This window comes from Lontra canadensis, unplaced genomic scaffold (assembly GCF_010015895.1).
Source record: "Lontra canadensis isolate GAN:19392208 unplaced genomic scaffold, GSC_riverotter_1.0 scaffold82, whole genome shotgun sequence".
Taxonomy (NCBI): Eukaryota; Metazoa; Chordata; class Mammalia; order Carnivora; family Mustelidae; genus Lontra; species Lontra canadensis.
The window spans coordinates 7473286-7498341 of NW_022631076.1; the positions used below are offsets into that span (position 1 = coordinate 7473286).

Consider the following 25056-nt stretch of genomic DNA (forward strand, 5'->3'; position numbering starts at 1 on the left):
AAGGGTTTCTTTTCCTGATTTGCACAAAATCACCACAGCACCTGGGGCTAGGGGACTATCAACAGAACTACTATGTCAAAGGGCATATCCACAAGGACTTTTGATAGATATTGTCAACTTCCCCTCTAAAATGTTTGTACTAATAGGCATCAGTTTTGACAGAGAGAGCAGTGGATTCTTCTTTTTTTTTTTTTTTTAAGACTTTATTTATTTGACAGACAGAAATCACAAGTAGGCAGAGAGGCAGGCAGAGAGAGAGGGAAGCAGGTTCCCTGCCTAGCAGAGAGCCTGATGCGGGGCTCGATCCAGGACCCTGGGTTCACGACCCGAGCCAAAGGCAGAGGCTTTAACCCACTGAGCCACCCAGGCACCCCCTGATAGCAGTGGATTCTAAGGTCAAAAACTTGCTGTGTTGTTTTAAGCCATGATCACTGTTCATTTACCTGAAATTATAAGAAAGAATGAGAACAAGAATACTTAAAAGCTACCCAAAAAGAGTACCTGGGTGGCTCAGTCTGTTAAGAGTCTTCGGCTCAGGTCATAATCCCAGGGTCCTGGGATTGAGTCCCACATCAGGCTCCCTGCTCAGCGGGAAGTCTGCTTCTCCATCTACCCCTCCCTCCTTCTCATGATGTCTCTCTCTCAAATAAATAAAATCTCTTTAAAAAAAAAAACTACTAAAAAAAGATCCCAGTGGGTATTAGGCGATTTGCTTATTACCTACTTTCCTTTATTCTCTGGGGACAATCTAATGTATAGTCTCTTAAAGGCTCGGAGAGATCAGTGGGAGAGAGAAGAAGCTGCTGGAGACCTAAGACCCACAGAGTTGATTCCTGTCTGTTGATAAAACTGTCTTCTCGTGTTCTTTTCTGGAGGAATTAAATGAGCAATGCTGGGAAAGACACAATCAGCTGTGATGGACTTGCGGTGAGAGGCTGGGATCGCGGGATCAAAGACGGGATTAGGAAGCGGGCTATGTAAAAGACGTCCTAGTACGATAGCCTTCTCCCGTCGCTCAAGGAAGTGTCAGCGATCCCAACCACAGACTGTGTTTCTAATGACAGAAGCATACATTGTCAAGCACTTCTGGACATGGGCGCATTGTTCCGTTGGTAAAAGTGTGCCTGAAATTGTGTCATAAAATGCTGACACATTTGTCACTCTGTGACACACTCTCTGTGACACACACTCTGTCACTCACTCTCTACAGTAGAATTTGGGATTCTACTGTAAGTGTAAATGCAATCCCGAGACTGTCCAGTTTAAGAAGAAGGACTATACTAAGCAGTGTCCACAACGAACTGAAAATAGACGCCAGGAAGGTGGGGCAGAGGGTGGAGAAGAAAGGGATGGCAGGAAGGGATGGAAGACCTCCCGGAAGGAAGGCCACAGAGAACAAGAGTGGCCTCTAGAGGTGAGTGGCCAGATCCATGGAGCTGCTAGCTGGTCAAAACAGGAGAGGAAGCCAAGCATGGAGTCTCCAGTCCCACCAACTGGCTTTGAGACTTCGGGCAAGACCCACTCACTCTGCCTGCCTCTCAGTTTCTCTGCTTGTCAAGGAGGCATGAGAATGACCCCCCTTTCCCCCAGGACTGTGAGGACAACATGACAAATAGCTTAACAATGCCTCGGGCCGTTAAGAGCAGGGACAAATTGACACCCAGTCTTACTGGTGGAATGGATTTGGCCTCTCATGGTGATGTCTGTTGTTCCGGTTCCCTTCACCAATAGGTACACGTAGCTTTCTCAGGGGGCCCTTGAAAAGTAGGAAACTAACGTAAGAATCCTCAAAGTTTGCAAAACAGCACGGCCCGAAACGTATCTCTAGCAATTACCGGGGGTAGATAGCCTAAAAAGGTCTTATTATGTATTTCCCTCTCGTGATAAAACTCCAACTCATTCTATGTTTCATGTTCAAGGACAAAATGCAGCTTGGCCAGCCCCACGCTTGGTTAGAGGACTGCGATGTTCCTGGGATTAGTTACATTCACCTCTGGTCAGGATGAGGTCTGAGGCAGGATCCAGTCCCGCGGCTCTGCTCACTGCCTAGCTCAGGTAAGACCGCACAGACCGTCTCCTGTATTCAACTGATTCCAAACTCTACAGTTCTATGATTGCTGTAGATTTAACCAGTTAGCTTGAAAGATGTTTATGTACATTTATGATTATTTTTTGGAAGTCAGGGCATTGGTGATGATGTGGGCATAATTCATGAGTCAGATAGGAAAGGTGTTTGAGCTTGAACTTTTTTTTTTAAACCTTTAGTGGCATTTATCTTATGCTGAATTTACTCGTGGGCCATCAAATTTTGTTTCTCCAGTTAATTCTGGGGTTGTCTTTTTCTTCGGCGCAATAATCTGCTCTGTTTCAGTAAGGGTCATCTCAGCAGGCAGAGGAGCTTATGGGGGGTTCATCTGGCCGGGAGTTCTGAAATCCCGAGGTGCAGCTCTGGGGACTCGTTCATCTAGATGAACCCAGTGACTGACGAATCAAGGTCTAAATTCTATTTTTTTAAAGATTTTATTTCTTTATTTGAGAGAGAGAGAGAGAAAATGAGTGGGGGGAGGGAAAGAGGGAGAGGGAGAAGCAACCTCCCCACGGAGCAGGGAGCCCAATGTGGGGCTTGATCCCAGGACCCCAAGATCATGACCCGAACTGAAGGCAGACACTTAACCAACTGAGCCACCCAGGCACCCCTCAACATCTAAATTCTTAAGTTCAGCATTACTCTCTCCATTTTTAAGCACGCGCAGCCAAAACTCAGCCCTCTTTTGGGGCCACTGACCCTGTGTCTAGCCCCATCGTTTGGCCTGAGTCCCACACCATTGTAATGATGCAGGGGCATGCATGGCTTCTGTAATGTGACATCTTTCAGAGACTTGGTGGCTTTTCAGAGACGCATACCTTTGATCTTCTGGGCTGTTTCGTGGATGTTCTTAAAGTAAACACAGAGATTTGAACCTCTTGATTTGCATGATTGGTCAGGGTTTTTTGGGTCGAGTAGAGAACAATTTTCAGAGATCATCTCAGGCTACGTAGGGAAGAGCTGGAACTTTTCTCACAATCCGGTACTAATAATGCCTGTCAAATAATAAAGTCAGGAAAACAGAAGGCAGGACAGCCAGACAGTGGGTTAGACAAGCAAATGGCTGATGGCAAGTTTCTGATCTTCGACATTGTCGGGCTAGAGAATCTTCACTCCACTCCCCCGACCTGGGTATCAGGAGGCTTCTGCTTCCCTGTGCAAGAGGGTATTTGAAGCCAAGGAATAAACTTGGTGCTTCTCCCTATGGCATTTACTCATTCAAAGATCTGAGACCAAAAGACCGTGGTTTTTATGTGGGGGGAAAAAACCCAGATGCACAGTAGAATGGGAAGCATCCAGTGCTGAAGTTTGAGAAGAGCCTCTCACGGGATAGCTGCTTGCGGCAGGAAGCTCTGGGCTCCAACACTGCTGCAGGTAGCTTCTGGAAGAATCTGAAAAGGTGAGGTTCCCTGGGTCATCTGGTTCATCCATCTGGGCTCCTAAACCCATGCTGCACCTGCCTCCTAGAATGCCTTTCTCTTCTGTCTGCCTCTGCTAATCTCTGTTTTCTGGCAAGCCCTGGGACAGATGCTCCTTCCCTTACAAAGGACATCCTGATGGACTAGGCTTTGACTCCGTGCTCCTTGTCAGCTCCTGTCTACAGCACATACGGATTCCTCCGAACACACCAGACCATGTCTCAACTCCTCTCTCGGTTGGCTCTCCTGGAGAGCACAGTCTGAGAGTTGTGCCCCCTGGAGAGCACCATGCCGTGTTGAGAGTAGGACCTCCGTAAACATTTGAAGAATGAACAACAGATGAGTGAGAAGTGGGTATTGTCCATTTGTGACTGAGCAAGCAGCTGATTTTATTTCTTTCTGGAAGTGAAAACCAAGGGGGTGGGGGTTGGCCTGAGCTGGAAGGGATTTCCTAAAAGAAGATGAGAGGGAGGAAATGGAAAACCATCCCTTTAAGACAAGCTTCTCACCTAGACAATGCACTGACACAGAAGGAGGGAACTCTGAAAATGCTCACGCTGGAGAAAAACCATTAGATCGGTGACGATTTGTCCTCATTTCCCAAGTCTAAAGGGAAGGTGAACTGTTGTTGATTAATTTAGTGCTCCCTATTGCCCTTTTCATCAGTAATGCAGGCCAAGTCATCATCCTCTTTGATTTTTCGGTTACATCAGCCCCAGTAATGGACTTTTGCTGATAAGGAAATATTAGTTGAGAAGGAAAATGGAGTTGTTTAAGCAATAAAATTAAATAATGATGGTGCGGGAAGGACATTGTGTCATCAGTGTATCAATATGTTGCAATCAAATTATCAAAGACACTTCCTCTCTCTAATTCCCTTTAGAACGGTGCTGTGTCCTAAGGCCACGTTAGGAGAAGCTTAGCTCTGCTGGGTATCACATCCTAATGTGAAGGCTTCCCAGCTTTGTGCTGCGTCTGGAACTCGCTGGGGCTATTAGCTGTGCCTATGCCCTTTGTGGGAAGTGTTTAATAGAACTGGAGTTGGATCGGTGAGTTTCCTGGGCACCGGTTCTGTTTCTGCCTGTGATCTTCTCTGTGGCTTTAAGCCAAACAGGGAGAACACATCTGCCTTTTAATTTCCCCTTTGGCAGGCAACAAGGACAGTATTTATCTGGCAAATGTTTTAAAACCTGAATAGAAAGCAAACTTAAAATGTAAGGGGTCATGCATTGTATCAGCTGTGTTCCTGTCCGTGCAGTGGGTAAATTTCAGTCCTGGTTCCGGGGCGAGATTTGGCAGGGAATCCGCACCCTTACAGGGCAGTTTCCCTTCTCCAGCCACCTCCATTGCCTGGTTTAATTTTATCGGCTTTTTGGTCATTCTGAGCTCTCTGTGGATTAGTTCACCATAAGAAAATGTCCTCCCAAGTCTTATTCCCACTCCTGGCAGACAACCCAACTCTGGTTTTACTGAGAAGATTAAGGCTCACTTGGAAGAATTAAATTTACTCATCTCTGTGGCTGCCTCCCATTTCGGATGAAAGGGGGGCCTCTCTCTCCCTTTTCTCCAGAGCTCACCCTTGCCCCTGTGTCCTGGACTGACCTCCCCTGGGTTTTATGTTGTTTTGTGGGGGGTGTTTTTGTTGTTTGTTTGGTTTGGTTTTGCCTCTTCCTCTTCCACTTTCCAGTACTTGCATGAGCCCCGTCTCCCTTGCAGCTGCTTTCAAATGCGCCCAATCTCCATTCTATTCTAAAAAGCACACAGAAACACCAGAACGCCTTAGCTTGACCTTGCTCTCTCTTCCAGTCTATTTATTGCCTTCTTCCTCTAGCAAGACATCTCAATTTCCTCTTCCCAGAGGTTAGTGCTATGGCTTCCTTTCTCTTTCACTGTTGAAATTGCATTCTCAGAGGTCACCATGGGTGCCCAGTGGGCCCAGGCCAGAGAGGGTTTTGTGTTAGCCTCATCCTTCTTGTTTTCTCAAAAGCATCACTTTTCTTTCCTTCTACTTTTTCTTTCACACTTCCACTCTGACCTACTTCTCTGCTTACACTGTGTGTGTCAACTAATCGTGTTTCCTAAAGTTGTTCACCACACAGCATCATGGCTGAGTCTGAGCTGTGACATTAACCTAAGGTTGAATTCTGACTCTGCCACCAGTTAACTGCATGACATTTGGCAAAGACATCTCCCAGTGCCTCAGTTTCCCCATCCTTAATATGGGGATCATAATTAGAGTAATTACCTTAGATTTGTGGTAAGAATCAAACAAGATAGTCTACGAAATATTTACCTGAACGATTGGCACATAGAAATACCCAATAAACATTTATTAGCATAACAATAAACTCCAAGAGCTTTGAAAATGTGACTTCTTTTCTCTTAGGACATATAGCCTGCCCACTTTGCCAAACACAAGGCCAGACAATAAATAATTAGTGATAAACAGATTTATAGGAAGTCCAGGGAGGGAGAAGTGAGGGGAGGAGAGGAGGTCTCCAAATTTGCAAGTACAATTAATTCCCAGTTTTCTTGTTTTGTTTTACCAATAAATCAACAGTTTTGTTGAGAGTTTAAATCTGTCCTCGTAGCACCGATGGTGTTTGTGGAGCAGAAGGGGGCGTCAGCGTTAAAGCTGTAGCTGTGGGTGCACCAACCAATCACAGAGAAGCTGCTCCGCCTGGAACACAGTGTCCCATCCCTAGATTAATGCTGCTGGAACTGGATTAGGGAAGGAGGCTTTGCAGCTGTGCGCGGAGCCTGGAACCCGTCCATTGAGTGATGCTGCCATCTAGTGGTGCCATCGGGGAACTGCTCTGGGCAGAGCCCTTCATTTGGTGCAGGGGCAGAGCCTCGGAATTGCAGTCCTTTCTTTGAAAAGTGTGGGTGAGACCCGAACGGAGGGAAGAATAAGGGGGAAAAGACAGCAAGGGGAAGGGGGAACGACACCTCAGCACAGTCTGGGAAAGTAAAGGACACAAGTGATGCTTGCAACCACTAAGAACAATCTCGTTGGTATTCGAGCGCAATTCCCTCCCCCACCGCAATGCGGTCATCTAAACTTTGTCCCCCCCCGCCCCCCGCCCCGGGATTCTCACTTTCCAACACTCTGTGCTGACCCGTTATCCCGAAAAGATCTTCTTTCACCTTCTTATTCCCCTTCTTCTACGTTAGGAATTCAGGGCTGGGAAAATTGAGCCTAGTCACCCCACCTGGCGACCACAGCGGATCCGACCCGGGCTCCAGCCGCACCTGCAGCAGATGACCACGTGACCGCCGCCAGGTAAGGGCCCCCAGGGCTCCCGGCAACCCGCCCAGGGCCCAGAGGAGGCCAAGGTTGATCGGGATATCCCGGGAGGTTTTGGAATGTCACTCGGGTCACTGACATCAGGGGGAGTTGACATCGTCTTTGTAAAACTGAAGTGGGCAATGTTGGCCATAAAGCCAATCTTTCTTCTGTTCGCGAACTATGTCAGTCCACCTCTGTCCAATAGGTAGATTATAGGTCATTATATCAAGTCATCAAAGAGCTTTAGGAAGCGGGAGGGGCACTGAAGGGGAGATGTTGGTGCCAACATGTGGACACAGCATGTCCTTCCCCAGTGAGCTTGCAGGGCGCTGTCTGGGGACCGGACATCCGCCTTACACACGGTGACACCCTGCACATGGAAGTACAGGTCATGGTCTCTGCTGTGTCCTTACTAGAGATTTGACCTGAGTTATTGACCTTACTCTAAGCATCATTTCCCTCTTTTCTAAAATGGACATAATTAAATTGACCTCTCGATTACTTCGAAGATTAAAGAAAAGCCCCTTATTTAGGAGACTGGGACTGGGTTGGAGAGAGCTAATGGAAGAGGGTTGTTAAAGCAGAGAGTCAGAGAAGGCAATACACGCCTCACATAGTTTACCTTAAAATATAGACTTCCCCGGTCTTTAATGTAGAGCCGTGGTCTTTTCTTTGAATATGGATCCATGAGCTGGTGGCTTTTGAGGCACACACATCATCTGTGAGTTCTGGTTTGGGTTTCATTCAGTGGAATGAAATCTGAAAGACACCAGGGGAGACCCGTATAAAGTCGCTTCTGCATGGTCATTCAGATCCCAGTCATGGTTCCATGAAGACTCTTCCTCAGTGCTTACTGTCCACACCATTTCTAAGTAGACAGCAAGGTTTGAGCAGCTTCTTGTTGTTGGATCTTTCCAAAACATTCCATTTTGCATTCATAGAAACAACTTCCTTTCTCTGTGTATTCATTTTTCATCAATTTCTTGAATGCTTAAATGCCACAGTTATGGTAAGAAGTACAGGTGTCAGAAACTGGTTCTTGGTCAGCATAAAAGGAGAAGTGAGGAGTGGGTACCATATGCCGCACTCACTGGTTGGTGCAAGTCACGAGGGTATGGAAAACACGGTTCCCCTGGCAAGTTGGCCCAGCAGAGGTCAGCTGAAATGGTTTTCCCTGCAGTGTGGACAAAGCGCTAAATGTGGTACCTAGCATACACAGTGCCCAATATGTGGTAGCTGTTAATATTATTATGATGATTAATAAGGTCAGTATTGGGAGGGTTTTTAGAGATCTACCAGTTTTGGGGCACCCGGGTGGCTCAGTCGGTTAAGCACACGACTCTTGATTTCGGCTCAGGTCATGATCTCAGGGTCCTAAGATCGAGCCCTGCGTCAGGCTCAGCACTACGCATGGAGCGTGCTGGAGATTCTTTCTCTCCGTCTGCCCCTTCCCCTCCTCCCCTCCTAAAAAAGAAAAAAGAGAAATCTAACAATTTCTTCCCCTTGTTTTACAGAAATGATCAAAGTGTTTTATAATTTTGGCCTTCATAATATACCTTTTGGCTTCACTGAATAAAAGGATTATTGACCATAAACCTAGTATTTTGAGTCAGAAGGATTTAAAATTACAGAGGCATTTGGGAGTCAGCCTAAAGCACAAAGCAGTTTTCTAGGTCACCCTCAATCCATGTTTGTTCAGGAAGACCAGGAAAAATCACACCATGGTGATGAAGACAAGCTCCAGGCTTTCAGAAATAGTGAAAACCAGGGCACAAGGTATTAACACACCCAGGGAGGACTTCCTGGAGGAAGGATGCACACGGGGATGGACGAAACTATAAGCAGAGCCATGCCTTTGGCTTCGTTGTGGCCAGGTGGCCTCCCAGACTCCATCACACCAGCCTGGGCACCTGGGATGACCCTAGCAACCCACCAGAAAAACCTAATCCCTCAAAGCAAAGTGTGGGGGTGAGTGGGCTTTGCAGCTCCAGTTAGAACACTTAAGAAATCTTTGACTCCATAGGCCATGTTTAAAATCCTCCTCTCCGAGATCCTGCGTGACAACAGACAGAAATTGTCCTTTTGTTTGGCTGCATTGGGTCTAAGGGACTTACGGGTTGGAAAGGAGAAGGGAGGAGGACACCGCAGGCAGGAAGAAGGGCCTGTGGGTAGGAGGTGCAGCAAGCTCACCAGCCACAAAACTCCGGGTGAGGGGCTCTGGGACCCCAAGCTAACTTTTATGTTTCTTTTCACTTTTAAGGGAACTTTTTATTTGGGAATAGTATCCAAGAAGAGGGTACAAATCATAGCCTGTATAGCTCAATGTGATTTTTATCGTGAAAGAAATTCAAGGAGCTTCACGAACACATGATGTCAATACCGTGTCCTCTGCAAAGACTCTGACACTCTCTCCTCTCTTATCCCCTTGGCCCCAGCTGCTCCTCTGACTTCTGGGGTCTCTCCCGATGTGTGGGGTATGTCAATTCTGGAGTTATTTAAGTTCCACTGTAGAGGCAGGGAGAAAAAAAAGAAAGAAAGAAAGAAAAGGCAGTGCTGGGGTCGGGTTCTGTGCCCTCTGAGATTCCGATCCAGTAACAATGAAGTAGGCCTGGGGTTAATACCCAGCACTGTGGGGGATTCTAATGTCGGAGGCTGGGCTGACATGGTGAGAAACGGCTTTGTTTTTCCTGCTCCAGAAATGGAGATGAGCCCTGACAAGCTGTGTGACCGAACTAGATCATAGTTCTCATCTTGCAATGAGAAGGTAGGGCGGTAGGAAGGGCTTGCTAGCGGCCCCGGGCGTTTTCCTAACCTCATACCGAACCTACCAAGGACAGCACTCAGCCCTCACGGACTTAGCACTGCATGAGAGCCTCCCAGGACCTTAAATTTCCACCTGACTATGAAGAACTGACGGGGCTGGATGCTTGGCCTCTGAAGCCTGGAGCTGACGGTTTGGATGGCTAAACCCCTTCCCTGCTCTGCCAGTCCGACAGGAGAAGTCCAGCGTAACGAACAGGGAACCGGCTCTGCTTTCCTTCTCCACGGAGAGAAGCCTCAGGTGTGATTTTCGTGCATCAGAATGGAGATACCAGCTGTCTTATAAGGAGGCCTCCTTAGTGAGCAGCCCCCAGCTCGACCATTTTCAGCTCCTTTACCCACAGCCAGGTGCTTGTCAGCTCTATCAGCCCCGTGAGGGGCGGGTTCTACTGAAACAGAAGGTTGTGTGGGGAAGAGCCCCAAAAGAAACAGCCAAGCCTGCCTGGCGTCCGTGTGAATTTTAAAATCCCTTCATTTTGGAGAAGACTGGCATAGGAATAGTGTCGTTTCTTTCTCTTAATGCAGTGGTTTTCTAAGTGTGGTCCCCAGACCAGCCGCACGCCGGTATTCCCCGGGAGCTTGTTAGAGATGTGGATGTGGGGCCCTGCTTCAGACGCACAGAATCAGAAACTCTGGGGATCAGGGCTGGGAATCTGTGTTAGAACAAGTCCTCCGGGTGATTCTAGCCCATGTTCAAGTGTGAGAACCGCTGGCATTTAATGGAATGTAGAACTTATGAGAATGCCTTTATTCAAACAGAGAAAATATTGCTGATTGGTGGGGGTGATTTTTTTTCTGGGCTTTTGTTTGAGATCCCCATTGTGGTAGTGAGGGGAGCTCTGCTGACCAGAGATGAAGAAGAAAAAGAGCCTAGGGGGTGGAGAGGAAGAGGCGTTTTCATGGATCTCTCCAGTGTCTTCTGACCAAGAGAGCATCACCGGAACCCGCAGCGAGGGAGGGGCAAAGAGAGTGGAGAAACCACTCTCTTTGAACTTCCAGGTCAGAGTCAAATGTTCCAAGCCGTTTAACGGGGCTGGGTTTTGTCAGCCGCCCGTGTTTAAATAAGTTTGCAATTCAAGTACAGTAAGTAGGGTAGCCAACATGTCCAGGTTTGCCTGACACCTCCCTGGTCTTAGCACGCAAAATCCCACGTCCCAGGAACACCCCCATCCCGGGGGGCCAGGCTCCAGTGTGTGTTTTTGTCCCACACCACCAGTCAAGTCTCCAATTCTCAGCAGATACCGACAGGGCATCTCATAATTCAATTCATTTCTGACATCGGCAGGTGACCAACGACCAACCAGCTAGACTGGACGTTCCCTCAGGCCTCTCCTTGGGTTTGAGGAATTTGCCAGAATGGCTCACAGAAATCAGAGATACATTTTACTTACCGAGTCACCGGTTTATTATTAAAGGATATTATTCAGCAAAAGCCAGGTGGGAGACGCATAGGGTGACGTATGGGGAAAGGGTATAGAGCTGCTACACCCTGAGTGTGCCACTCTCCCCAGATCGCCACGTGTTCAACAGCCCGGAAGCTCTCTGAACCCCAACCTTTCGGGGTTTTGTCGAGGCTTCATTTTACCTACGCACAGTTGATTCAATCATTGACTGTGGGTTGTCTCCAGCCCCTCCAGCCTCCCAACAGGAGGGGAGGGGACTGAAGTTTCCCCGCCCTCCAGTCACAGGGTTCGTCCCCCTGGCAACCAGCTTCACCCCCTGGTAAGAAAAGGCTTTCAGAAAGTCACCTCATTAACATGACAAAGACGCCCTGATCGCTGTAATCACTTGGGAAATTCTAACGAGTTTAGGAGCTCTGTGCCAGAAACAGGGAGAGAGACCAAGTATATATTTATTACAAGTCACCATACTGCGGGGCAAACCGAGGTAAATGGTCGGTACTCACCCTAGTTCAGTGACTGCCCACTGGAATTACTGGGTGAGCTTTAAGATTACTGATGGCGGGGCTCACTTCCAGAGATGGTGATAGACTTAGTCCCAGGCACCACCAGGACAGGTGGGAGATGGAGGAAAGTTCCTCAGGGGACTTTATTGTGGCTAGCGACTGACAACCCCTGCAGCTCCTTGTGTGTCATTTCTCCCACTAATTTTTTTTTGTTAACCAAAACAAAAGTCAGTGGTTCTGATGAAGCAAGACTCCTACCACATACCACATACAAAAATGGACTCAAAATGGATCAACAATGTAAATATAAGAGCTAAACTCTAAAAAATCTTGGAAGAAAACATAAGGGAATTCTTCATGACTTTGGATCTGGCAATGGATTCTATTATCCTAGTTCAGACTAGTTTACACTATTGTACCTCAACTCACACGGTAGATCAGCAAGACTTTGTGAGCTGTATTTACTTATAATATATATTTTAAACAATATATACTGGCAGTGAAATTACAAAACTGTAGATATAAAATAAGAAGTATGTTTGCTCAGATTTCTACCCCACAGGCAATTTTTGTTAAAATTGCTTAGGCATTCTTCCCTGTTCTATGCACATGCAAGCATAGAGGTACAAATATGTTTCTCTTTCTCATACTAACAGCAGCATACTGATTTTCACTCAACAGCATGTTTTGGAGATCATTTTAGCATGGGTGGGTCTGCCCAATATTCTTTTTTTCCTTCCAAAAAATTATGTTTATTAACATGTTATCCATGTGAATTTTTCTTTTTTCAAGTATGTTTTTAGGGGTTTTTTTTCCCCTGGTATTCTTCTCAATGACAACATTGCGGTCATCTGTAGTGGTGTAGTTGTGATATATAGTTCTAACTTATTTATATTAAATAATTAGTCACAACTATCAAAGGACATTATAGATTGTTCACATTACAAAGTGGCAGTGTCTATTGTATACGTCTGTGTCTGAGTAAATGATGTGCCATTGTCTCTGTGGGGTCCAAGAGTGGCTGAAAGATATGTACATTTCAGAATTATAGGAGATGATATCAAGATCCTCTCTAAAACGCGGTACCAACTTACATTCTTGAGGAGCTTTTGAAAACACAGAGTTTCAGGCTACTTTTTACTTTAACTCATGAGAATCTGGGTGGGGCCATGAACCTTTGTTTTATTTCCTTGGTGATTCTGATATAAGAAGGCTCCAGGACAGAATGGGAGTCATGGGACGGACGGTCTGGGTGCCCCTGCTGCATTTCCTCCTGCTGTTTATCTACTGCTGGGACAGCTGTGTCGCCTCACCAAGGGGACGGGGTCCTAAAGGACAGGCCTCAGGGATGTTGCTTCTCTGTGTTCTTACCCTGGCACCGTGTTTTGTATGACACTGCTTGTCGATGACAAGTCTTGGAAGAGTGTTTGTGGCTCATATGATGATTCTGTTTTCTTCTAGTTCCATGGATCAAACACAGAGAGGAATCCTGGGCCAGACCGGGCCGGTCCCCATCACCCAGTCCAAGAAGAAAAGGACGTCAGTGATGTCTTTCTTTTCCAAGGTCTGTCACAAAATATTATGAACAGAGTTCCCTCCCCAACAACCACCTGTAAAAGAGCCTGGTCTGCATCGGCTGAGGTCACTCAGCTGAGGTGCTTCTGGAAAAAGCTTGATGACGCTTCTCATAACACAGACCGCAGGTTCATAGGGTAACGAGATAAGCGGGAGGAATTTCATTTACTGCAAACTTAATCATAAAAGTATAGAAAGAGCTACAATGCGTGCTAAGAAATAATGATGAGACCTGGTAATCACCCAAATACCGAATAGGACTGTGGGTCTGGTCTGCAGCCCCTCGTGCCCCAGGACGGTAAGAAGGTGCCTTTTCCTGGATCTTGTCTGGATTGTCTTTGTTCTGACATCAGCATATGTTGCTGTGTTGTATGAGGCACAGAACACTGTGCCCTGCCTGGTCTCATAGGCTCACCACAGAGGGGACCCGATTCTTGCCCTGTAGTGACAGTTAGTCCCTGATGTGGCTTCCTGTGCTAGCCGCACGGTGTTTCCCATTTGCCTTACTTATGTATATCTGTTCCTAATCTTAGTAGCTCAGATGTATGCATTCTGGGGTGGGACAGCCTTTAAGTGTCCTGAAATGTTTGTAGGTGTGCTTTGCTAGTCGGGCCAAATGCTGTCAAGAGGTTGAAGAAGACGAGCACTGAGAATTAACCCTTGGATGTAATCACGTGGAGGTGGGGGAGGGGGGCATCAATCTGACTGCAGAAGGTTCAAGAGATAAAGGTGAGAGGAATTGGAGAAAACAAGTGTAGACACATCTTTCAAGGTAGAGCAGGAAAGTAGGGAAGACAAAGGGTTGGGAAAATGCTTTTCTTTGAGTTGGAAGACGCCCAGCATTTCTCGTCCTGTGAAGGATCCCTGGTATCAGCTCACATCAACTCTCTAAAGCCCCCTTTATTTATTTATATATTTTTTTTGTTAATGATTTTCTTTATTTATTTGACAGAGAGAGAGAGAGAGATAGCAAAAGAGAGCACAAATGGTGGGCGGGGAACCCAATGTGGGACTCGATCCCAGGACCTGGCGACCATGACCTGAAGCCAAGGCAGACACTTAACTGACTGAAGGCGCCCCTGAAGCCCCCTTTCTTCTGAGCTCTAGCACACCCTCAGTGATCCTAGAGCACCTATCCCCATATTTCCCCCAACCTACCTCAACACCAGCCCTGCATTATTTGTCTCTACCTAGTTCCTCTTCCACCAAAATTCTTCATTATGTAGATCAAACTAATGTATTTCCAGGAATAATCAGGTGGTTTTTTAAAAAAAGATTTTATTTATTTATTTGACAGAGAGACACAGCAAGAAAGGGAACACAAGCAGGCGGAGTGAGAGAGGGAGAAGCAGCCTCCCCCTGAGCAGGGAGCCCGATGTGGGGCTTGATCCCAGGACCCTGGAATCATGACCTGAGCCAAAAGCAGTTGATTAATGACTGAGCCACCCAGGCACCCCAGATCAGGTGTCTTTAGGTGGAGAAAGAAGGGCTGAGTTGAGCAGGCCACGCAGGATTTTCTTTAGAGGGAGGGATTGGGGTTGGAATAGGTATGACTCTGAACATTCCCCAGATCAATACATTTTTTACTTACTACACAGGTCTCTTGGACACTGAGGTTCCAGAAGCGGGAGTCTCTGAAGAATGTGTTTTCCATCTTGGCAGAAAGAGCCCAGGACCCCAACGCTAAAAAGCGCCACATGGCAATGAGAGGTCTGGGAACCATGGCCTGTGAGACCCCTGACAAGGTAGGAGGGGAAGGTGGCACCCAACTGGCCCTCATGGCCTGGAGTCCCCAGGACCGGGAGATGGTGCTCCACGTACCAGTTATCCGCTGCTGTGCGACAGATCACCACAGACCTAGCATTCATCCTCTTGTAGTTCTCTTGGGTCAGGAGTTTAGGTACCGCATAGCCGGGTTCTCTGCCCAGGATCTCACAAGGCTACCACCAAGGTGTGGGTCAGACTGCCTTCCTTTCTGAAGCCTGCGCTCTTCTTTGAAGCCTCTGTGGCCGTTGGAAGAATGCGGCTCCTTCTAGGTGTAGGACCAAGGTCCCTGCTCTCTTGCTGACCGGCTACCTCAACTCCTTGAGGCTCTTCTCCCACAGCATGTAAGCTTTCTTCTTCAAGGCCAGCAGGAGAGCTTCACCTGCTCATGCCTGCTCAGATGAACTCTTATGTAATGTGATACAACCATGGGAATGATATCCCATCCTTGTTGTCATATTTTAGAGGCTAGAAGAAAAGTCACTGCTTCCTTCCACATTCAGGAGAAGAAGACTGGACAAGGGCGTGACTCATTTAGGGTTATTTGGGGGATCTTCACTCCTCAGTAGTATCAGCCTTGGGAAACAGAGTGGCAGATGGGATTAACACACACCTGGACATCACCCTCTTGGGTGAATTTAATTTATTTTTGAGTAATTTATGCCTGTGTAGTAAAAGATGTTTTCCCCACCTCTTTTAGCAACTGTCAACTTCAGTGATCATTTCATCTCACCCCCGATAAAAGTATCTGCTCTGCCTCAGAGGCCTAGATCATCCAGACCACCGCACTCCTTGATGCTCCCTTCCCGCCCTCATCTGCTCATAGGCCAAGCTCCAGACTGCTCTTCCTGTTGTTCTTCCAAGATTGAGCTGGATCTTGGGTCAGGTTAATGGGAAGCATTTGTATTTCAATGAGTGTTGTTGCCATAGTACCTGAAGAAAGCTGCGCTCTCAGTCCAAGTCCTAGGTTATTGGAGGATTAGAATTAGGATTGCTTTTCAACTCCCAGGGAGCAATTTCTGGACTACTCATGCTTTTCAAACTTGTTAACAGGTGAGAAAGTATAAGAAAATTGTCCTAGACCTGCTGGTGCATGGATTGTATGACCCTGTGAGTGCTGAAGTCATCCACGAGAGCTTGAAGACACTGACCATCATCTTGGGCAAGATCCAGGGGAAAAGTCTAGGCTCTTTCTTCGTAGACATCACTCTCCAGACCAGGACTTTATTAGATGATGTAAGTGAGACAATTTGGAAGAATTCTGGATTATTAAAGTTGAGGTAGGATGAGATACATATGAGCCCTGGCTGGTGTGTTGCTCAGAGACCATGGTCTGTATTATTCACTTCTTTATTAAGAAATCATTGAAAGACTAATATCGTACTGGCAGTTATGGAAGACATATAAAGAAGGAGGAGTTTTTGTTGTTCTGGAGAAGTGAATATATACACACCAATGATGAATATGGTGATGAAGATGATGGTCAAGGTGATGGTAACAGTGCTGACATGTATTGAGTGCTCTGTTAAGGTGTGACGATAACACTAGTTAGTGTTTAGCGAGCCAGTACTGTGTGCCAGGCCCAGTGCTAGGCAGTTCTTGTGGGTTATCCCATAGAATCTTCTCAATAACCCTGTGAGGTAGGCACTATTATTATCTTCACTTTATAAATGAAGAAACCAAAGCACAGACAGGTTAGGTGACTTGCCCAAGACTCATAGAACCAGTGAGCAGATATGACCCCAGACTTTCTGACTACAGAACCTGGGCTTTTCACTGCCACGGGACAAGGTGAGCTAAGTAAAAAGTGCACTGAAACGTTGTTTGCTCTGAAACTGTGGGGACTCTGAGATACCTTCCTTTCAATCTGACCAGTTAGCCTGCTGCAGACACACACACACACACACACACACACACACACACACACACATCCTCTAACAGAGAGATAATACCTGTAGAATAGGAAACAGACCTACAGACCTTTTATTTACTCACAAAGCACCTTGCGTGAGTTCCCCACACTGAATTCTCCGGATGGACCTGAGCCACATGAAAGGAACAGAAACCTTGAAATTATGAAACTAAGAGTTTATATAGGAGCTTTTGACCCATTTGCCCCTCCTCCTGCTCAGAGAGACAGAAGAGACCTTTGCTCTGGAATGCAAACCAGTCATCTCTGTGGGTAGCGGGGAGAGGAAGGTCTCTACCTCCCTGGAATGTAAACAAATATCTCCAGAGAGATTTCTAAATCTCTCTTCAGGTCCAATTTAATTTCCAGGGCTTGTTTGCCATGCAATCACTTTTTTATACCCAGATGAACTACAATTTTTGACCAGAAAGCCCTGGGTGTATAGTAACCTGGAGATACTTGTGGAGAGTTGTTTCCTGACAGTGTATATCTAGTGGAGCCTTCTTGACTACCCATCTCACCCTGTGCTCTCTCATGCATGTGTTCCCTGTCATATGATTGTCAGGCCCTAAGCAGGCCAGGCACCCATCTTATGTGTCTTGTACCTCTTAGAGCGGAAGGGTAGCAATGAATTGAATTATGCACACACACACACACACACACACACACAGTGAAGAAAGTGCACCACTAAAGCAATTTGTGTGAGTGTCCCATGTGCTAAAAAATTTCAGTTCTTCATGAAATGGTCAGTGGTCTTTGGTCTTGCTGAGTGTCTGTGACCCCAGTTCTAGGTGCTTCTTGCCCCTGAAGAGGCTCAGCCCAGCTCAGTTCCTCGTGGTTTGCCTAGAGATTTCATGGGACCAGGAAACGCTGATATAAAATCCCTTCGCCAACAGTCAGGAGACTGGGTGCTACCCCGGTTCTTTGTCACCCAACAATGAGACTTTCACAAGTCACTGAAATGCCCTGAGCCTTGATCTACTCGTCAGGAAAGGGAGATACTTGGACCAGACCTCTCACCTTAGAGAAGAAGAAAGGACTGCACCCACTAAGACGCCCTCAGAGACCATTCCGCTAACTAAAAAGAGGGAAAGTTGGCAAGGTGTCAGGAAAGAAACAATTGTTATTTCTACCAATTGTTATTTCTACCACAGAAGAGAGAAATTCAGACCAGAAGTGAAGGAGATGCCCTAGTAGAAACACTGGGAATAATCAAAAGGAGATGGGTCAAATGAATTAAAATGAAGCTACCCTAAATTCCTTTAGGTAGTGACACGGGAAGAGCTCCCAGATAGATCATTTGATGAAAAATCAAAGTACATGACAGTGGGATGGTGTGCTTCTGTTTGCCTAAAAATGTGAGAAAGAACTATATGATGCATATTTTATTCTTTTTCTTCTTAATTTTTTGGAGGGATACACACAAAATTTATAACTTTGTTCATTCATGGGAGGGAAATTGAGTGGCAGGCAGAAAGGGTAAGAAGGAGACTTACTTTTGATAATAAAATGAATTTATTATTTTGAAATTTGAACCATACAAATGTATTCTATCTCCAAAACTTTGAGTAATAAAGAACAGAGTTGGGAAGCTTGGATTAGCACAGTGATTCCCCCAGTCTGCTTGTCTTGTCCTCTGGAGAAGACAGTCGGTCAAGACTGTCATTCAAGCCAGCTAAGTGCTTTAGACTGGATCTTGTGATCCACTCCCACCCATGCAACAAAGCACAATGACTGGGATGTCCTCTGATGCAGTGGCCTTTTGGTCATGACCTGGGCTCTGTTGTTTTGTTCACCGGGGATCCACAGGAGAATGACAACCTGAGATACTCAGCCTTCGTCTTGTTTGGCCAATTGGCTGCCTTTGCTGGGCGGAAATGGAAGACATTTTTCACCAGCCAGGTCAAGCAGACTCAAGATTCCCTCCTGATACATTTACAGGACAGAAATCCCCAGGTTGCCAAGGTAAGTCTGTGAGAGTCCCACCAGCTGTGCTAAAGCTCTGGCCATTCCTAAAAGGGGCTGCGGTGGTGCCCTGTTGCGCTGAGCCGCTAGACCTTTTCTGCCGGTTCCGTTAGGGACACTCAGAAGTGTATCCACGTGGGGTGTCTGGGTGGCTCAGCGGGTTAAAGCCTCTGCCTTCGGCTCTGGTCATGAGCCCAGGGTCCTGGGATCAAGCCCCGCATCAGGCTCTCTGCTCAGCAGGGAGCCTGCTTCTCTTCCTCTCTCTCTCTGCCTGCCTCTCTGCCTACTTGTGATCTCTGTCTATCAAATGAATAAATAAAACCTTAAAAAAAAAAAAAGAAGAAAAGAAGTGAATTCCCAGGGACTCATCTCTCTCTGAGCCAGCGGGCTCTTTCGCATCTGCTCCTGCCCCATGGGCCTGATCCAGTGCCTGCCAGAGGTAGATAAACTCAGGTTACTGGAGTGTTGGGGGCAGAGAGGCCCTAATTTGGGTCGAATTTGTGGGGCAGTAGCCCACATGACGAGGACATGAGCTCATGCCAGCTAGCTTCTGTCACTGCGTCTGGCTTCTCAATCCCCTCTAGAGCTTTTGTTTTATTCTTAGAGAAAACATGTCCTAACAGGGTTGGATCTACGTAGGTTTTCAAAAACCACCGAGAGTGAAAGGTTCCACTAAACCGCTTGTCTTTTTTAAATAGTGCACACGAGGAGGCGCCTGGGTGGTTCAGTGGGCTAAAGCCTCTGCCTTTGGCTCAGGTCATGATGCCAGGATACTAGGATCAAGCCCTCAGGCCATGATCCCAGGGTACTAGGATCGAGCCCTGCATCGGGCTCTCTGCTCAGCAGGGAGCCTGCTTCCTCCTCTCTCTCTGCCTGCCTCTTTGCCTACTTGTGATCACTGTCTATCAAATAAATAAATAAAATCTTAAAAAAAAAAGGTTAAAAAATAAATAAATTAGTGCACACGAGAGAGAGAAAGAGAAAGAGAGAGAGAGAGAATGAATTTGGGAATTTAGGAATCCAGAACTACTTTTGATGGGATGATAACCGGTGGTAAACTGTAAAGTGTTGCTCTCCTCACCAGCCCCAACTTATAGACATGGTTATTTTAGAAGCAAAATCCTTTAAGGCTGATGTCTTCAGACTTTCTGGAAGTTACTTTCATACCCTCAGTGGCCCCCAGACCACAGATCCGGTGCAGTGCTCTTCCTCAGTTGGATTCTAGAACTCTCTAATGTTTTTGACAATAAGATGGTAATATTATTTTTCTTAGGCTTGCAAAACAACATTTCGAGCCTGTTCTCCATATCTGAAAGAAAGAAAGGAAACCGGCTTCCAGACCGAAGAAGATCAAAGGAACCCTAAACTCTGCCGGCAGCTGGTGAGTGAGAGAAGGTGGGAGAGAATTCTCCCAGAGGTCCCCGCCCTCCTGGTGATAACCCAGAGGGTGGGCAGCCACACTTGGGGGTTACTCCCCATAAAAGAACTCAGGCCAATTGTGTTTCCCTTGTAACTAACCTGTCATGCAATGTAAATGACAAAACGCCCAGAGGATTACACACAAAATCTATTGGCACTCTTAGTGTAGACCATTAGATGAACACAGGCCATGATCTGAGAGTCTGAAGACTGATGGTCCTCATGCTTTGCCTTTGACAACTGCCAAAGAGCTGTGGTGAACCCGTCCCTCACGAGCGCTTTTGCTGATTTCTTTCAGAGCCACTATCATCCAGAGCTCCTGCAGTTCTTCTATGCAAATAAGATTCTGTAAACACAGAGCCGCAGGGAAATTGTTCCAGTGAGCACCTTGCTGGGGGGCTGATAATCCCCCCTCTTTTAACTCTTCGGATGCTTCTGCTTGCCTCTTGGGATTGTAATAGAAAACGGGATGCTGGGAGAACAATTGATGGCAATTGCATGGAATTGTATGATTCTATCCGAAGTAAATTCTCAATTGCTTTTATGTATCTCATTTCCTCCCCATGCAAATTTGATGAGAAGGTACCTGCTTTGTTGAAAACATATGTAGATTCGGTGCTTATTGTTCTTTTTGCTGCTTAAGTTCGTCTCTGTCACCTATCTTGTATTTTTTATTTTATTTTTAATTTCTGAGGTTTAGGAGAATATTACCTCAAGTGATTTTTTTAAATCTGTCATTGATACTTCGCAGTTTGTTATGGATGACTTTATTGGCAGGATCTATTTAAAGTTGGTAAAAGGCCCAAGAAGGGGGTTTGGAGACTACCTTTAGCTTCTCATAATCTTCAACAGTCATTGCCTCCAGGATCATCCCAAACACAAATTAATAAAGAGAAAAAAAATCTAGAAAGTGTGTGTTGAAAAACCTCAGTCTAACAGTAATGTATGGAATAATAAGTAACATTTATAGACAATGTTTATTGGACACTAAGCGCTTTGCAAGTATTATTTAATACTTACAACAACCCTATGAGAAAGGTACTATTATTATCCTCATTTTCCAGGTGAGAAAAACTAAGGCACAGGGAAATTAAGTAGCTTGCCCCAGATGACCCGGTGAGAGACGGAGCTGGAATTCAAGCCAGGACCATCTGACTTCTGGAGCCCATATTCAATCACCATATGATTCTGCCTCAATGTAGAATAATTGACAGATGGATAGAAACGTAAAAAAAAAGACAAAACAAAACAAATAAAAAAAAAAAAACAAATACTCAGCTTCTGCTCTATTTAACTCAGTTAACTTTTGCTTTTATATGTACTAAGTACACATCTCTATTAATTTAATTGGTGGTCTAAGTATATATTTTTACTTGTCACCTCTTGGCTAATTATGTCAATTTTTTTGGCAGTCAATTCTAATTCTAGGAGGGATCACATGGCTCATGTAAAAAGTTTCAAGAAAAACCTCAGCCCCTCCTACTTTCCCTCCAACCAGTTTGCCTTCCAAGCTTTTCCTATAGAAATCCTGATATTATCACCAAACTTGGCATTCAGGCCATACGGGACGACTGTGTCCAGTTTGGGAAATGGAAAACACAAGTGGATCATAAGTGCTGCAGAGGGATCTTAATATTGTTCTGAAAACTGGGAACTTAATCTTCCGCTCTAGCTTTCCGGAGACGGGACTGTATAACACAGATGAAGGGTGTCTCCTAGGCGAGACAAGAATGTGGCAGATGGCAGAAGGGGAAGCAGGAACCAGGCATGAACGAATTTTCTTCCTTCCTATTTTGAGGCTGGGGTACCTGACCCAGGGACTCGGGAATGACAAAATGACTCTGGAGCAGGCGGGATGGTTCTGAGCTGAGAGCCCTCTCCCTTCCCAGATGTTGGCCTGTTTGAAACTATGTTGCGAGGTCCCAGTGGAATCTGATGCTTTCTGCTAAGCCATCAGTGAGTGGCCTGAGAAATAATTGCATCTGGCCAGCATTCGACAAAGCTGGAGGTGGAATGGGGCAGGCAGGTTATGTGCACTAGAGCAGAGACATCTATGTACTTAATGCCCCTTAGTTGGATAAAATTGTGGAAGATGCTATTGAATTGGCTTTAAGATTTGGATGGACTGTTCACTTGGGTGGCCTCCAATGAATCATGTCTCCTAACACTCATGCCCTGTGTAGACCCTTCCCATTGCATCTGGGCTGGCTTTGTGGCCCACTTTAACCACGAGAATGTGCTGGAAATACCAGTATGCCAATTTCAGGCTACTCTGTAAGAGCCCTGGCAGCTTCCTTTTTTGTGCTCCAGGTGAAGCCAGCCGCCATGTAAGACGCCAGATTACCAGGAACGAAGAAGAATGTCTGAGATCACCATTTTGGAGGAAAGACCAGGCTAACTGCATGGGATGCCATGTGGAGAGCTGAGGAACCCAATCCACAGTGAAGTCTGAGGTCCAGACGCGTGACTCACGTTGGCCGTTCCAGCCAGACTCCGGCTGTCCACGTGACCCAGCTGACACCAGCTGTCTCCATGAAGCCCACCCCAAGTTGCAAAATTGTAAGCAAGTGAATCAAATGATTGCTGTTTTAAATCGCTAACTTCTAGGATAGTTTGTCACTCGGCAATAAGTAACCAAAAGAGGTTCCTAATCACTAATTTTGTCATTTGGCCAGTTTTGTTTTGCTCTTAATAAGTCCTCTTTGAGTTTAAACTATATTTCTAGAAAGTTATATTATGATGGAATTCTGCGGTGAGAGCAAGGGATGCCTTTTTTTGGACCTTGTTGGACCTTTGGATGCCTTGTTCTCCTTTTTCTATCTCACCCTGTGCATCACAGCACCCAGCACGCAGCAGCTGATCCAGAAACATTTGCTCAATGACTAAATAGTTGCAAATTGTAGCGGGAACAGCGTCCAAAGTAGTTTGCTACTCTGGGCTCTTAGCCATGGGCTCACACTCTTCCTTTCCAGCTTTTTCTTCTGTTACTCTTTTTGCTTTAGCCAAGTTTGGCTCCTCTCTCTTTAAACCCTTCTCGCTCTCTTATGCTCCTTTGCCTTTGCTCAGTCTCCTTCTTTTGCTTTGAATTCCCTCCCCCCAAGCCATGCATACACACATCTCAGGTGTATATCTTCTCTGTACTCTAAGACTGATCATTGCCCGATCCCCTCAATCAGGAAAGAGCTCGCATCTCTGAATTCCCAGAACATTCTAGCAGTCTTATGCTGCTTGACATGTTTGATCTCTTTGAAAGTTTTTACCTCCATGTCTTTTTCCCCCTGGTTCAAGGGAAGCTGCTGAAGGAGGGATCCTACACAGTCTAGCTTTGTGTCTGTCACATGACCTCAAAGGTACTCAGTAAGTGCTTAGTAAATAAATGTGGATTGGGGAGGAAAAAGTCCGGAAGTCATCTGAAGCTACTCCCCCTTGGGAGAAGCCCATTTTGTCAAATGAGGACCATCACTTCTCTCCTTATAACCCATCTGCAGGTGACTTATATGCTTGTGTACTTAAGTAACCCTTTCCCTGTAAGATACCTGTTAATTTGCTAATCTAAAGATAAGGCTTTGACATTGTTTTACTTTTAAACACTAGATATGCAACAGTTGAGTGAATTAAAGAAAGAAAAATGAATGTTCAGGTGTTACCGTGCTATGTGCTCAGGGTAGAGATGCACATAAAACATGGTCCCTACTTCCCGTTGCCCGCATGATGAACCTTTCTTAAAGGGAAGGAGAAAGGAGAAAAAGACAAAGAAGGAAGTAGAAAATCTAACAAGTAATCAGTACTGGAACTCACTGTGAACAGAATCCAGTGGAAATCCGGTCCATAATGTTGAGTTATAAAAAGCACGAGTATGTTTTACAAGGACAGAAATAGCAGCTGTGTGGACAGCTAGCAGATAGTGCTAGAAATAAGGCAAATGTGTATTTGTGCTTTTCTGCATTTTCCAGGTTTTCAGCAATAAGCATGTATTACTTTTGCAATCATAGAACACATGCAAAAATGCTCTTTAAAGTAAAAATGGACTCCGTATTGGTGTGTCAGGGGCATGCATGCTGCTTATTGGTGTGTAAGGTGGCATGCTTCGGAGAGCCTGGGATGGTTTTCACTCGCTCTCAGTAGCATGTGTTTGCCTTTGTCTTTTTGTGACATTGTCGTTTTAGCCTATCAATGACAAATAAAGTGACTTATGATTGATTATCAGTGTATTTATGTTTACTGACTTTACATTCTTTTGGTATGACCATAAGAGAATAAGTCTTTTGTTCCTGTTTTTATTTATGTGTTAAACACTCTTAGAAAAACCTCGGGGTTCTAGAGAAACTCAGTGCATCCCAGTTTACTGAAGAAAGAGAGTTTGATATTTCAAAGGCCCCTTTAAATTATCGAGTTAAGCAGACTCCCAAGTCTGACATGTAAGATTCTTTGTAACAGACACCAACTTATGATTTCCCTTGGCTCTTCCTAAATTCCTCCTACCTGGAATGCTTCACCCTCCATTTGCTTGTTTCTATCCGCCATTCACTGGGTAGATAGACCATTCCGAGTGTCCTTCTTTTTCAGAGGTAGGGCAGAGCAATTAGGAAGATGGGAAGATGGGTCCTGATCAGGCCCTCCTCATTGTGAATCTGGCTTTGCCACTTACTGGTATAAACTTGGGTAAGGCAGCCTTCCAAGCCTCAGTTTGCTGATCAGTGAAATGGACACAATAATCCTACCCATAGTGGTGGCATGCTACAAAGATTCAATTGTACAACATCAAATACTTTGCATAGTGCTTGACACATAGAAGATGCTCAGGAAATGTTGGTTAATTTTGCTCCTGACCTCCAACCAGCTCTCCAGTTCTTGTTCCTTCTTTTCTCGATGCTGCCCAGGTCTCCAGCGAGGCCCATTCTGGCT

At 45.8% G+C, this 25056-nt stretch overlaps 1 protein-coding gene across 8 annotated transcripts; it reads left to right on the forward strand.

The window, feature by feature from the left end:
• Positions 1-853: 853 nt before the first annotated feature.
• On the forward strand, positions 854-24191 carry MRO (maestro). Of its 8 annotated transcripts, XM_032882488.1 has the most exons (10): positions 854-927; positions 1920-2055; positions 6679-6787; positions 12981-13083; positions 14693-14839; positions 15912-16094; positions 18577-18732; positions 20006-20113; positions 20450-20530; positions 22462-24191. In XM_032882488.1, the coding sequence occupies exons 4-9, from the start codon at positions 12985-12987 to the stop codon at positions 20501-20503; spliced, it is 747 nt and encodes a 248-aa protein (XP_032738379.1). In that variant the 5' UTR covers positions 854-927; positions 1920-2055; positions 6679-6787; positions 12981-12984; the 3' UTR covers positions 20504-20530; positions 22462-24191. The 8 variants fall into 8 exon arrangements, with proteins under 8 accessions (XP_032738379.1, XP_032738378.1, XP_032738386.1 ...); XM_032882487.1 differs by lacking the exon at positions 22462-24191 and having other exon boundaries at positions 855-927; positions 20450-20749; XM_032882495.1 differs by lacking the exon at positions 20450-20530 and having other exon boundaries at positions 859-927.
• Positions 24192-25056: the final 865 nt, after the last annotated feature.